This window comes from Rhagoletis zephyria, unplaced genomic scaffold (genome assembly GCF_001687245.7).
Source record: "Rhagoletis zephyria isolate East Lansing unplaced genomic scaffold, Rhagoletis_zephyria_1.1 Rzeph_scaffold_00012, whole genome shotgun sequence".
Lineage (NCBI taxonomy): Eukaryota > Metazoa > Arthropoda > Insecta > Diptera > Tephritidae > Rhagoletis > Rhagoletis zephyria.
In genome coordinates, this window is record NW_016157096.1 from 47,295 (window position 1) to 61,979 (window position 14,685).

Genomic DNA, 14,685 nt, shown 5'->3' on the forward strand with positions numbered 1-14,685 from the left:
TCTTCCTTTGCCGATTATATTATAAGCCAAAAACGGACAGTTTGTGGTTTTGCAGCGCATGTACTGAACTGAAGACCTATTCTGATCTAAATTAATCTATAGAACGTTTTTTAGTCTCATTTTACAACCTGTTTTCACTTTTTTGACGACAAATGCCATTAAATTTGACATAGTGAAAACCAGTTTTAAGGCTTCCATCAAAATATTACAGAAAAATATTAAGATTTACGTAGACAGGACCGATTTGAAAATACCTCCAAAAATCGCGTTATTTTGATTTCGTTGATAAAGCTCTTAAACAGTTTTATAAGGTCTACTGAACTCTTAGAGTTGATTTTTTGGAAAAAATAAAATAAAACTAAATTTATTTATAGTAAAAAACTTGTTTTTTGAGATGCTTATATTAAAATCGGTCCAACGTACATAAATCTTGATATTTTTCTGTAACACTTTGGCGGAAGTCTCAAAATATAATAGATTTTATAATTCCAACGGGAAAACAGTACCGATTTTTCTTTTGTATGGAAAGTGATGCACCCTAATGTGTATGATTATATTCATATTTATTTACATACATACAAGTACACGACCGTAGGGTTGCAAATGCCATTTAGTTCGGTTTGTTTTTGTTTTCTCAATCAAATTGACCACTGCTCACTCACTGGTCAGTCAGTCAGTTAATGGCAAAATGTGGCGAAGCGTTGCGGCGGGTTAGCGGCGTTTGTTGGTGTTGGTCGCCTGGCTCAATCGTCAGTCTGGCGCATTATGTCATTTGGTTCTAGAGAGGGGTTTTGTTGCATGTTTAGATAAACCTCCACAGTGCGTAACGAAAGTTTAAGTACGTACATAAGTTTTAGTTGATCATACTTTTTTTAAAGCCATAATGTCAAATAATGTGGCGGACAAATAAATCGGTATGCGATATTTTAACAACTTTTGGCTATTTTTCTTTTTTTTAATGTTTATTATTTTTTTTATAAAAGTAAAGGTCATTTGTCTACTAAACCTCATGTGAGTCCAAATTTCAAACTTTGTACTCAAATTAAGAAACATCAACAAAATTTTAAACTTTTTTAAAACAATTTTTAGAAAAAATTCTATTATGCTGTTTTAAGGAAGAAAATGCACAAGATCAAAAACTTGTTAAAATGTCGCGTCTCTATCAATTTTTCCGTCACTGCATTTCGTTTCTTGAAGAAAAATGGGAAAGGGAATCGTAATGATATCGGTAATGGGAATGATATCGGTAATGGTTGTGCTAATGGTAATGTTACCGGTTATGTTGATGGTAATGGTAAGGTAAGGGTAGGTTGGCTGCCTCCATTATGGAAGCGCACTTAGCTTTAGTATGTTGAAGTGAATCCACCAAATTATCCTTCATACAACTGCTGCAGTATGGACTTAAGGTGTTGTTGAGCCTTACGACATAAATTTCAATAAGACAATGTCCAGTTAGAACTATTACCAATAAAGTGATATGTATCTTGTTCAGTTTTAACAGCTACCTTCTCCGACGCAGGTAAACACGTGGCCGCAATGAGCTAGCCTCCTAAGATTTCAAGGTTTTCGCCCAGAGAAGGCTGAGCTAGCTGAGAACCTATCTGTCCAGCAGTAAACCACATGTTCCTCAATAGTGTCCTGTCTTACTTGGAATTTGGTGGAGAGTTCCTCAAAGAAGATTCATTTGGCTAACTTTCCTTCCGTGAATAAGTTCACAGGGCCATGCTTGCAGATACTTCCTAGACGGTATGTGGATGTTGAATGATCTAATCGGACCCAAAATCTATATATAGTGACCGGGCAAGGATGAACTCAAAGTTTCCTAGAATTTCGGGCTGCCCAGAGCTGGGAGAGAACATAAAGCCCAAGCCTCTTGGCATGGTTGAGGAGAGCGAAATGACAGTTTTGCCTGCACGCGAGTAGGGGTGCTCCGAAGTGCTGTTTAACGATAGTGAACTTCTGGAGTGCGTTTCAATACACAAGACTATAAAACCAAATTGGTATATTACGGTATCGTCGAGCCACTAAACTACCCTTGACGAGAGGAATTTACGCTTGTCAATGAACTATCCCTTATCTACAACAATAAAAGGCTTTCGGTGACTTCCTTATCGCTTTCTCGATATGCCTAAAGGGAAGCCATTCAAAGAGCATTAAGGAAATCTGTCAATTGAGTTAGGTTGAAAAGTTGGGTTAGGGTTTATGACTTAGCCGCAAGTAATGGGGCAGCTTTGTAGCAAGGCCGCGTATCTCTATGTAATCACGTACGGGGTATCTAAGAACCTCCCACGGACTATCAGTTCTATGTCATCAACATTGGAAGTCAACTGGCAGCAATTTTTCTCCAATTCTAATTCGCTAAAGCCGTGGTTGAAGGATACTGACGAGAATTGAACTCAAATTTTGCCAAAGCCCGAAATTCGTACAGAGCATTCCGAACTGCTTCTTGATCGTTCCCACAACTTCTGAAGTAGGTAATTTCTACTGGGTGGAAAGTCATCGGTGCTCAGTAAAGACTGTGATAAATCTTGCCACGTTTCCACAAATGTATTCCTACACTACTGGAATGGTTCAATTTGTTTTTGCTAAGCTTTGTCAACACCGCAGCGTTCTATGAAAGCTTAATGGAAATATTGTATGTTGTTACAGTAATAAGTCTTGCCTTGTCTTCAGGCTTGTGCTTCAGTAATACATTTTAACGTTCCGTCGTAGTTGCTCCAACTTATTGACTTTCTTTGGCCTTGGACTTACCCTCTATTTACAGTCATCAAGGTACCCCCGTATCAGTCGCATTTAGAGTAATGAGTAATGTCAAGTAAAGACGTCTTAAACTTTAATCTAACAAATATTTCCCAATTTCTTCTCTACAAGCACGGGATTGACTGAATGATAGTATAATTGTGTCTGAGCTGATAGTCGGGTCTACGTAACCAGAAGGACCCAGATTTATATCAGGCCAAGAACTGCCACTCCAGCAACACTCCCCAACTGAGATCTGGTGGGTAAGTTAAGATTCGACTGTAAATGCCGAAGATATGACGTAAAATGTAAAGAGGCGATACCTACGTTCGGCCAAAAAAAATATGTTTTTTTTTCCAAATTTTCTTGCAAAAATACTTTAGTCTCAGGAGTGTACGCCGAACTTTTTTTTTATCTTACGGTCTAATGTACACATGTCCGTATTTATTTATTTCTTTTTCTAGCATTCATTCTTGTACTTATACAAAGGTATTAGATAACGGTTTATGTATATAAGTATTTGTTACCAAGTGCGAAACGAAAATTGATGAAATACAAATAATATTGATTCCTTAATTATTCATGTTTTATGGCATTGATCCAATTTCGCACCTCATCCCAAATGTGTTAAATGCGAATGACTTGTAAATAACTTGAAGCGTTTTTGTGTTAAGCAAACAAATGTATGATTGTACATTAGGGTGCATCACTCCTCATATAAGTATTTTTCCAACGGAATTTTAAAATTAATTTTGTTTTAAGATTTCATCCAAAATATTTTGGAAATATACAAAGATTTACATGAGCCGGACCGTTTTAAAAACAGCTCCAAAAAGTTCCTTATTTTGATTCCGTTGATAACATTTTTTAATCAGTTTTATGCGGCTTTTAAGCTTGAACTATTCTATCATCGAAGTGATTTTTTTGAGATTTTTTTAACATTTATTTTTATTTATAAAAACCCCGAATTTTGGAGGCATTTTAAAATCGGTCCAGCTCACGTAAATCTTCACATTTTTCCGAAATATTTTGGCAAAAGGCTTAAAATATAATACATTTTTTGATTCCGGTGGAAAACCCGCAACAGTTTTTGGTGAGGCACCCTAATGTACTTACGTATTTCATTTTATTCACTGACAAAATCATAGACAATGATACATTTGCTGGGGCTTTCATTTTGGTGAACAAACTCATAACCAACCTTAGTTTTCCACCGCTCATTGTGAATTGGAAATACATTCGAGATGGGTTCGAAAAAAATGAAAACCATAGTAACAAGGGAGGAAGTGAAATCCAGCTAATTTTCGAAGGGAAATATAAGGCAATCACTCTCTCTCATTAAAATTTCATTTCGATAATGGGCTGGATTTCGAATTCATAACGAAGGAAAAATACGTTGGATAAGGAAGGTGCCGTTTTGCTGGAGAATGGCCTAATTCTCAAATCGAATACTAATCTATTCCACATTAGTTATCCAAGGTGAATCTCGAAAAAATATTGGTTTTCCAATCATTTTCGAATTATTAACCAAACCAAATGTTTATTGGGTAGTTAACCGACGTTTTATTTTTTTACTTAGTACACTATTTGGGGAGTTTTTTTGCCACCTTAGCGTTTACCTGTAGTATGTGACAGGCTCTTTTTTAAAATTTGTAGCTATGCGACAAACTTATCCAGGAAATTTTAGCTTACAAAATTCTCAATAAGGACAACAAAAAACTTATTGAATGGAATGAGCCCCTTGGACTTTAAGATCCCTAATAACGCCTCCATTGAGACGTTGTTGAAGACTACTCATAGAAAATTTATCTATGACATATTCCTCATAAAGCGGTGGCACTACACTTTGAAGAGAGGTCCGCTGTGTTCAAGCCAAAATATCAGTTTCTTTTATTTCTATAATTGAAGGAAATGTCCAATATGCTCAACCACGGTTAAATGCGAAAATAAGCCAATTCGATCAACAAAGTACGACCAGAAAAAGAGGGCTTCTGCAAGTGTCGTGAGTGTTTTTCGGGTCAGTGGAGGGCTTGTCGGTTTTGTACTACACACTGTTAAGTCCCTCCTAGCTCGGATGGTCTGTCAGTTGTCGTCATGAAATTCAATTATCGGTATGCAAGGAAAACGTTTTTCGACGGGGTGTGGCCAAAGGAAAAGCGGTATAGAGGTAGTTGGTGTCATTTAGTAGCAGCAGAAGTCAACCCCTCAGGGGTGTGGTTAGTTTTTTCGACTTAATCATCCGATTCGGAAAGCCTGAAGACTACCAACTGGGCTGCGTCAATTGGCGCTGACCATAAGCCTTCGCGCAATCAAGTGGTTGTTGTCGCCTGGGTCCTGTCCGCATTCTGGGCAGTGTTTGCCACCTGAATATTTAGACACGAGACGTATGTAGCTGTTGAGGCGGCTGCATAAGTCCTAACGGCAGCATCCAAAGAGGATGTGCTTGGAAAGCAAAGTATTTCGCTCTTTCTCCGCCAGGTGAGTTGAGTTCTGTACAACCTTCTGTATGTCTGGATTTCAGACGTGCAGCAAGTAGACATCTCGAATGCTCCTAACAGTACCAATAAATGCTTGCTAAGCATAAAGTTATTTTCCTTTACGGGAAGCATGGGTGTCTCGTTATGTGGATAATGTCCATGCGTCTCCGGATTGTCGGACACTTGGCTAGAGATTTTCGAATCTTATTAATCCCAGCACAGAAGTGCTGCCAGGAACTTGTATTTGGTTCCCTTTATTTCTGGAGGTCAATACCACGAATGGACAAAATTTGGACGAGCTTGATCTCGAAATTTTTCTATCACGTCGTTTTTGTAAAAAAAAAAACTGTTTAAGTGCCAAAAAATGCAAAATGGACAATTTCAAAAATTAAAAAACCAAAAAACTAATTTGGGCGTAGTTTTCATACCGGTGAGTTGAGTAGAAATTAGTGAAAGATTTCTGGAAGTCTAACTACATTAGACAAATTTTAATTTCATTAATACGCTGTTCTTACCTTCAGAAAAACTAGGTCAAATAATTTTTTTCCAATTTTCGAAATTTTTGAATGTGAATTTTTCGACACTTCAAAGTTCTCAAAAACTGGCGTGCTAGAAAAATTTTGTGAATGGATTTGAAATCAGCATCAACAAATCTATAATATAAAATCGGTCCCGTTTTCGAGTTCAAACTCGTTAAAATTTTATTGTAAAGTGTGCCTTAGAAATGTATATAATTTTCTGTGCTTAGGAAAATATTAATAAAAATATTTTAATGGAAATTTATTCTTTAAAAAAACTCCCTGCTAAATAGATGATAACTTTCCCAGCGAAAATGTTGGCACATAATAAATCTTTTACCTATATCCCTTTTCCACGTAGTACAAATGAATGCCACTAAAAAAGCTCAAAAGAAATATCTTTAACCCACTCAAAACATAGTACATATGTATATTTATTAAAAATTATGTAATTTTAATATTATTTTAAATGTCATTAATTGAACAGTACAACAATTTATTTTGTGTTTTATCCTTTTTACAAATATAGGCAATGCAACTAAGAACTTTCGGTTTTATTACATAAAGTATGTGTAACTATGTTTCTTTATAAACCACTTTTTCGTCTAAGTTTCTTCCTCTTCCCTTGTAAGTACGAGTACACACTTGTATTCCCTAAATGAACAGCTAGTATCTTAGACCACAAATTTCTACATAGGTATGTACATACATATACATATGTATGTATGTACGCATATAGTACAAAAAATACTTGTTGGCCCTTGATCGGAACATAGTATGATGTTTAGGCAGTTCAGTGTTTTATAATATGAAAATAATGCATATGTATGTATGTATGTATATATGTAGGTATGTATGTCTATGTCTTGTAAGACCGCCGAAAAGGAACTTTTTAAACACTAAAAAATTAAATGTTAAAATAATATAAAAAACTAAAAATGTATTTCACGAGTATTTTAAGATTTTGTTTGTCTGTGTTTTGTATAAACAGAAACGAATTCACGAATCAAGATGGACAATGTAATTAAACGCACGCAAATGATTATGCTTAAACTACGAATTTACACATCAATACGACATTTTTATAATCACATTTACTAATAGGTTTTCTTTGTTTCAAAAGTTAACATTTATATATATACATTTTGTATAATAGTTCAAGTATAGTCATCCTTGAGCTGAGACTAGTTCCTTACACAGTCAATTTCTTGTATGCTTAATATTCAGTATCAATTAAAAATTTAAAATCGTAGGTTCTGTTTTACATTGTAGCTGCCACTAAAGTCTCTTTATGTTATAAGTTTTTTTTACAAATATGTGCTCAGAATTGTGTGCGAAGTTGTGAAAATCCACATGCGAGTTGGTATCATGTGAATTTACTAAGGTTTCAAGTACATTTAATTTAAAGTACAAGTTAATTTAGTTTTTCTTGATTCGATTCTTTATTGCTTACCAAAAGTAAATAAGTTTTGCTTGTTTTGTGTTTGATCTGAAAGTTTTTGCAGACCATCAGCCATATCCAGCACATGTATGACATACTTAGAAGCAGTATTTTAACGATATCTGCTTGCAAACAATGTCAAAGGAATCTCATACAAATTGTTTTTTTTCTAAAAATCTATCCTTTTGTTTCCAAAGGCAAAACTTTAGGGATATTTTTTAAGTATAATTCAAAGATATTCGTGTAAATTTGTTGGTTAAGACAGCAAACAAAAAAAATGAAATAAAACCAGTTGAATTTGATTAGGCATCATTTGACCGTCTGTATAAACCAGCATTTTTTTAGTCGAAGCTTCTTTATGTCGCATCGAAAAAATTGATTTCGTGATTCTCGTTGTTTCACTGATACTTCCTGGCAGCGGTGCGTGCACGCCATGCCTGGAGGCACTTATTAGAGAAAATGAGCGTGAAACCATGAACTTGGAATCCAACCAAGCAGAAGGCATACCACAAGAGACCATAAGGGAATCCCTGAAAGTGTACAAGTAATTAGTTCATATTATTATAATGCATTTTAAATTATCATTATTATTTACCTGCCACATCATAATGTCTGTCTCATCAATATCGGCCTTATTTTCCAGTTTAATGTAATCCCATACATCGCTAAAGTAGTAGACCATACAGTAGAGCAATGGTAGTATGCCCAATACAACAATTGCTATCATATATTTTTGCATTTCGCGCACTTTATTGCCACGCGCCGCTGACAGGCCAATGAAGGACGCCAACAACGATGATAACCAAATATATTCCCACCATAGCGGTTTAGGCACTTCAAGCTCTTCGATTTCTAGCACAAAAATATCGAGGCGATCCAATACATCTGAAGTCAGTTTGGCCATCATGCAAAAGGCAAGTAATGTATGAAAGAAAATACAATATCGTAGGCGTGATTTATTCAGCATACTGCAATTAAGAAAATTAAGATGAACATAAAGTTTTTACGGCAAATTTGTTGTAAAATGCTGGAATAATTCAAGATTTATCTACTGATGCAAATAAGGTGGCTGAAAAAATGTGAAAACGATTTTCAAATAAATTGTTAATTTATTTTTGGAAGTTAGTACATTGTGGAAGTTACACTGCTTATCGCTGGTGTCCACGGTTCACAGTAGGCGATGACTTCGTTACAGACCGAATGATAGCCATATAAGTGACAAGATGGGATGGTCTTTTCTGAAGGTGCTGCCGGAAAATAATTTGTGTAACTTTTTCTTGTTGTGCTTTTTGTTTACCCGCCGCTTTACCGCGCCCCAAGAAGGAGAAGTACAGAGCCGCAACAAGGTCCTCAAGTCGCTAGCCGGCAGTACTTGGGGCAAAGACAAAGAAACGTTGCTGGCAACATACGAGGCAATAGGCCGGCCGGTTTTGGACTACGCAGCGCCAGTGTGGTCGCCTGGGACTAGTAGGACGCAGTGGACGAAGCTACAGACCGCACAAAACACCGCACTGAGGACAGCGACGGGATGCCTCCTGATGACGCCTGAACACCACCTGCACGGCGAGGCGCAAATGCTCCCGGTAAAGGAGCACAATATAATGCTCTGCAAGCAGTTCCTGATCGGGACCCACAGAAGTGGCCACCCGTGCAGACAGCTGCTTGCAGAGGAGCCCTCGCCTAGGCACGTCAGGAGGCATCTATATGAACTAACGGACGAAGTCCAGAGGTTCATTAAGCAACCTCTGGACCCGACAGCCTACAGACAGGCCTTGAACGGCATTCACAGGGACTCAGTCTCGAGTTATGTAGACTCTAGACCTGTGAATGCCGTTCTAGGCACACCACCCCCGGACATTGACGAGACGGAGCTTCATCTGCCTCGGGAGACGCGCACCACACTTGCACAACTTCGCTCCGGCTACTGCAGCAGGTTAAACTCCTACCTGAGTAGGCTGAATGAGGATGTGCCTAATGAATGTCCGGCATGCGGAGAGACCCCACATGACTCGAAACATCTCTTCGCATGCCCGGCAAACCCGACATCCCTAACGACCTTGTCCTTATGGGCAAACCCCGCAGAAGCTGCACGCTTCCTAGGGTTGCCGTTAGTGGAACTTGACGACAACGACTGAGATACCAACCGATCTGGGCGGGGTTGTTGTAGCCGCTACAACAACAACAACAACAAGGAGGTATTCAGGTATTTAGGGTGGTTCAAGGTTGAAATTCTCGCTTTATCTGCCTGTACCTCAAGTTCAAGGTGGAAAAGCGGATCACCATTTGTTCGACAGTCGGCCCAAGAAAATTTTCCTCTTAAAAGACATGTGGTGCGAAGAGCATTTCACCATAGAAAAATTTATAAAAACGTTCCCCCGGCCCACGTGCTGAATAATTTGTTTTTGCAGCAATTGTTATCAGCTGCATTCTTTTACAGGTGGCTATGCATTCATTGTTTACCAATACAAAAGCACAAGCACGCTTTAACAAAACACGCATACAACTTCGTTTGTCACGGCATTTGTGCTCATCATGTCGGTATGTCCACGTCACCGCATATGCAGGCCGAGTTGTGGAGACGCTATCGACAGTTTTCGACTATTGCTTGTCCATAAAAACGAAATGTAAACAAATTCTGGCAATTAGCCAATAATGAACACAGTAATCATAGACAACAAGAGCAGCGCCCTGTAAAAGAATTTGCCCGCGACCGTTTTCATCTTGCAAAAACACGACACTACTCCTTCCCCGCATGCCATACACTAGACTAAATTTGCCAACATTTGCTTCGCTTTGCAGGTTGGTGAATTATGCAAAGCACTACTCATTAGGCATAAGAGCAATATATTGAACTCCATTATTACTACGTAAGAAGGCAAACGTTCCGAATTGGGCATTGCTTGTATAAAAATGTAGTGAATAATTATTTTTAAATTTACAAATTGCAAAATATATTAACCTGATATAATGTGGAGCTGCTACACGCTGCCTGAATTCATAGTCATTGCCATCAGTGCCAACCACCATCGGTCCACCACGAGATGCCATTTCTACTGTGCTCTAGCACTATGACTCCCGGGGTCTCCACGATTTCCTTTGGAACTATTTAGCTTTGCTATCGCCTAGTTACGTTTGCTACACCTGTGTTGCAGCAAATTATGCTTTATTCATTTCACTTTGAGCTTTTCTTTGTAGCAATTATTTTCGTTCACTATTGTATAAATAATCGGTCGTATTTTAAGCAAGGTATACAATTAATGTATGCCTTGTTTAACGGGAAAAGAAAAAAATATCACCGTCGTCGGGAAAAGAAAAGAAAAATTTATTAACAAATGTTGCTGCGAAATGTTGAATGTTATGGGCAAAAATACATCACAGGGTGTGTACGAGAGATTTTAGTGTTGGTTAAAAGCAGAGGGTGACGCTTATTAGTAAATAAATATAAATTAATATTTTGATAGTACCTGTTTCCGTTCTAATGCAAGTCATTTTATTTTAACGGTCAGTAACTATTTTACTTGTTTTTCGGAAGTAGTTGACGGTTAAACGCGCGTCGTGTATTAAAAGTGTAGGGGAAAATATAACTTAAAAGTGGTTTTACATTATTAAAGTAATTCGGATTTTAATTGAAATTGTTGGTGCTAATAGTTTAAAAGTATGTAGTATTAGTTTAGAAGTAAGTGTTTTATTTGAATGATGAAAACGTACATACACACATACATACATGCATACATCCCTACAAGACAGCTGAGTATCATATGAGTACTCATATTATCATTATCCCTAATCACAAAAGTGCTTATCAAAGTCCTCATTTTCGTTCAGGCCATGGGAAAAAATTGAGTACTTTCCCCTCAATGTTGTCATCAGAAAGTCCTCAGTACTAATAGTCAAACTACTCATTTATGCCGTACTACAAAAACAAAAGTGTAAATGTGTGAGAATTTTTGCCTAAAGTGCTCAGCAATGTCTTGTAGGGTTACGTTCTGCATATCAAAGTACATGTATAAAGTAATTTTCGCTTCACAGATGTACGGAACAAGTTTCAAGTGTGTATGTAAATATGTTTGCTTTAAAAATATCAACACAAGCAAAAATAAGTTTTTGGTTCTAAATTTGTGTAATAACTAAAAATATTCATACATATGTTAAAATATGCATGCGTGTGTGTGTGCATACTACTGCACTTAAGCAATGTTCTCGTATGTGCATATATAAAAAAGTATGTATAAAAATAAGTGTGTACAACAATTCTACCCTTTGTTGACAATCCGCTGTGGTCTGTCTATTCGACAGTTTCTTATTCTGTGCACCCAATCAGACGTCTTATCGCTCTTCTATGTACGCTGGCTAACTCACGGCTGCTACTGAGTAGCTAGATGTAATGTGCTTTGCTTTCTGTAATTACTATATACAAATGCTCTAACATATGCACATACATATGTATGTATGTGCACACTTTACAGCGATAGCCGCCAAAGCAAAAGCAAACAACGTCGTCGTGGGACTATGCTTCTTAGTTTCGACATTCAGTACTTTTGAACACTTGACGGCGTCGATAGGCTCTAGGAGAGGTGTTTATCGTGCGAAGTTCTGCAGTTTTCCAAAAATTCAGTTTAAAAAATTATTGAAATAAAAAAATATTTTTAAAGTTCCGAAAGAAGATAAAATACAAATACATACATATATTAGTGCGAACGAGAATTTTGTGCGTAGAGCCACTATTGAAGTTTTCACATTTTTTCAGCCTTAAGGCTTTTAGCAAAGAGAATAAAAATAACAAAAATTAAATGAAATAACAAAGTGCTGTTATGAAACCGTAAAAGTGTTTTACTTTCAAAGGATTACCAATTAAATTACCACGACCATTCGAAATACCTGGTGTTAAACTGCATTAAGTGTCAAAAGGCAAAAAAGTTTCAACAAAAAGCGAACAATTTATTATTTGAGGCAACTAATCAGCCAGCCAGCATAAAATAGGTGATTTGCAAACATTTTTTTTTATAAAAATTATAGCTAATTGTGAAAAATAAAACGACACATTGTTGACATTTGTTGACAAATAATTGCAGTCACAGTCAAACATGCATACATACCAAATTAAAAATACCTACGAATTATGCAAATAAAAATTTAATTAACATAAAATGTACATACATACATATCTGTGCCGTTCAATTAAAGTAGCTTAAGTGATTTTAGAAGGTTTGGCTTAATTAATTCTGTTTCCAGACAATTTTTATATTTTTATTAAGCTTCTAAGTATTAAAAGGGCACGTTGAACTAAACCCATGGCTAGTTAAACATTAAAATATTGTTTGGCAACCCAATGAAATGTTGCTTTAAAAGAAAAAGTGCCTATCCCGACTTAGACTACTTTAATTGAACGTTACAAATACATATGTAACGGGTGATTTTTTTGAGGTTAGGATTTTCATGCATTAGTATTTGACAGATCACGTGGGATTTCAGACATGGTGTCAAAGAGAAAGATGCTCAGTATGCTTTGACATTTCATCATGAATAGACTTACTAACGAGCAACGCTTGCAAATCATTGAATTTTATTACCAAAATCAGTGTTCGGTTCGAAATGTGTTTCGCAAACCCAATTGCTGCGAACGGCGACGAATCGACATTTCACGGTCTTCAGCAACACTCTCAGAAACAGACGCAATATTCTCTTCTGTACGCACTGTACGCATTCGTGTGGTTGGTTTAATGTCCAATAAAGTAAACTGAGTGCGAAACTTGGTCACAATCGCATTAATTGTTTGCTCACTTGGTCGATTATGTAGACCATAAATCGGACGTAAAGCGAACCGAACACTGATTTTGGTAATAAAATTCAATGATTTGCAAGCGTTGCTCGTTAGTAAGTCTATTCATGATGAAATGTCAAAGCATACTGAGCATCTTTCTCTTTGACACCATGTCTGAAATCCCACGTGATCTGTCAAATACTAATGCATGAAAATCCTAACCTCAAAAAAATCACCCGTTACTATAAATGTACACAAAACAATAAAAAAAAATAAACATTCAAGCAAATTTCACAATCAAAAACCCTTTACCTTTGCCCACTCTATCTACAATGTTTGTATTTTGTACAAGAATTTGTAAAAAAAAAATAGTAAAATGCCTTTCCTACGCTTCGCGGAAATTAATTTAATTTTATAAGCGTCGCTTTGTGGCCACTAAAATATTTCTAAAAATATTGTTATTTATTTACAAGTTGTGTGTTTTGTGTACATTCTTTGACTTTTGCTTTTTAATTGCTTGATTTTTATTTCTGCTTTTATTTGTTTTTTCTTTGTTTTTCTGTGTTTTTTTTTGTTTGTTATGTGATGCGCTTGGCACTCAACTTTGTGACCAATTGGATTTTCGGATGCATTGCTATTTGGTGTTATGGTTAACATATTGCACACGTTCTTCAAAAGCGTATTAACTCAAAATTCTCCTTTTTTGAGAAAACCAAAATAACACCATGTGTAAGCACTTTTTAATCATATGGCAAAGGTACACTTTCGATTTGTTCAACGAATTGAAACAAAATTTTGTTTTCACTTTTTTTGAACGGTATGTAAATTATAAGTTCGGTGAAAAATTTTAAACGCATACTATCAAAAACTACAAATTTTGAATTAATACACTTTGAAAACGTGTACGTAATTATTTTGCCGCCAAGGAAAGTCGCGATGGTAAACATACATTTTTCAGACCCTGCAGTGCATAGTGTGCATTTGTAAATAAATGCATAAATGTGTGTATGTACCTCGATAGGTAAAATGCATATTCTTCATTGTTGCAGTTTGTGATCACGTCTGACGGCCTGGTTGCCGCGCATTACCCCAGCTGCGACTGGTACATTGATTGGCATATGCTGCGCTGCTTCTTACAGTCTGCATGCATGCAGTCTATTTTTTGTTGTGTCTGCTGTTGAAGAAAACAAAAATATAAATAAAAAAAAAAACAATAAATGTCGGAAGAAATTCACGCGGTAATATGCTTTTCTTTCCTTTGCCAATAATAGAGTCAAGCGTTGTAATATTATTTACAAGCATATATGTACATATGTATGTATGTATATCTATACCTACCTAAGTAAGTATTTGTATATATATATGTATGTACATACATATGTATAGTCGAGATGGCGAAGTGAAACACATTTTTGTACCTAAATACTTGTATTTTCACTAAGAACTTTTCCTTTCAACAAGTATGTACATTAGAGTGGTCCAAAAACAGTATAGACGGAATTTTAATGCCGCCACCCCCCTAGGATTATTCTATACCGACAAAATATATCATATTTTTTTATTTTGAAATTGAAAAATATTTAGGATGTGCTCAAAGCGCTCAAAGTTTTCCATGTATTTTATATGGGGAAAACAACTTTTCGTAGAAATAGTGTAGAATTCTTGAAAATCAATATTTTTCGATCAGAAAACTAAAAACTTAATATCCAATTGTTTAAGTAACCATTTTTTAATACTAAAGATTTATTT

General features: G+C 36.2%; 2 protein-coding genes across 3 annotated transcripts in view; one reads left to right on the forward strand and one right to left on the reverse strand.

Moving 5' to 3' along the window:
• Nucleotides 1-6,641: 6,641 nt before the first annotated feature.
• On the reverse strand, nt 6,642-10,529 carry jagn (jagunal). Its single transcript, XM_017610349.1, has 3 exons — nt 10,135-10,529; nt 7,771-8,143; nt 6,642-7,705 (listed from the first exon to the last, which is right to left on the reverse strand). Exons 1-3 carry the CDS (start codon nt 10,221-10,223, stop codon nt 7,574-7,576), a joined length of 594 nt encoding a protein of 197 aa, XP_017465838.1. The 5' UTR covers nt 10,224-10,529; the 3' UTR covers nt 6,642-7,573.
• A 975-nt stretch (nt 10,530-11,504) lies between these two features.
• Nucleotides 11,505-14,685, forward strand: part of LOC108358858 (uncharacterized protein ZK1073.1) — a 56,765-nt gene continuing 53,584 nt past the window's right edge. For both annotated transcript variants that reach the window (XM_017610361.1, XM_017610369.1), the window contains exon 1: nt 11,505-12,155. The gene's annotated coding sequence lies outside the window, so the exon portion shown is untranslated. The remainder of the gene's footprint in view (nt 12,156-14,685) is intronic.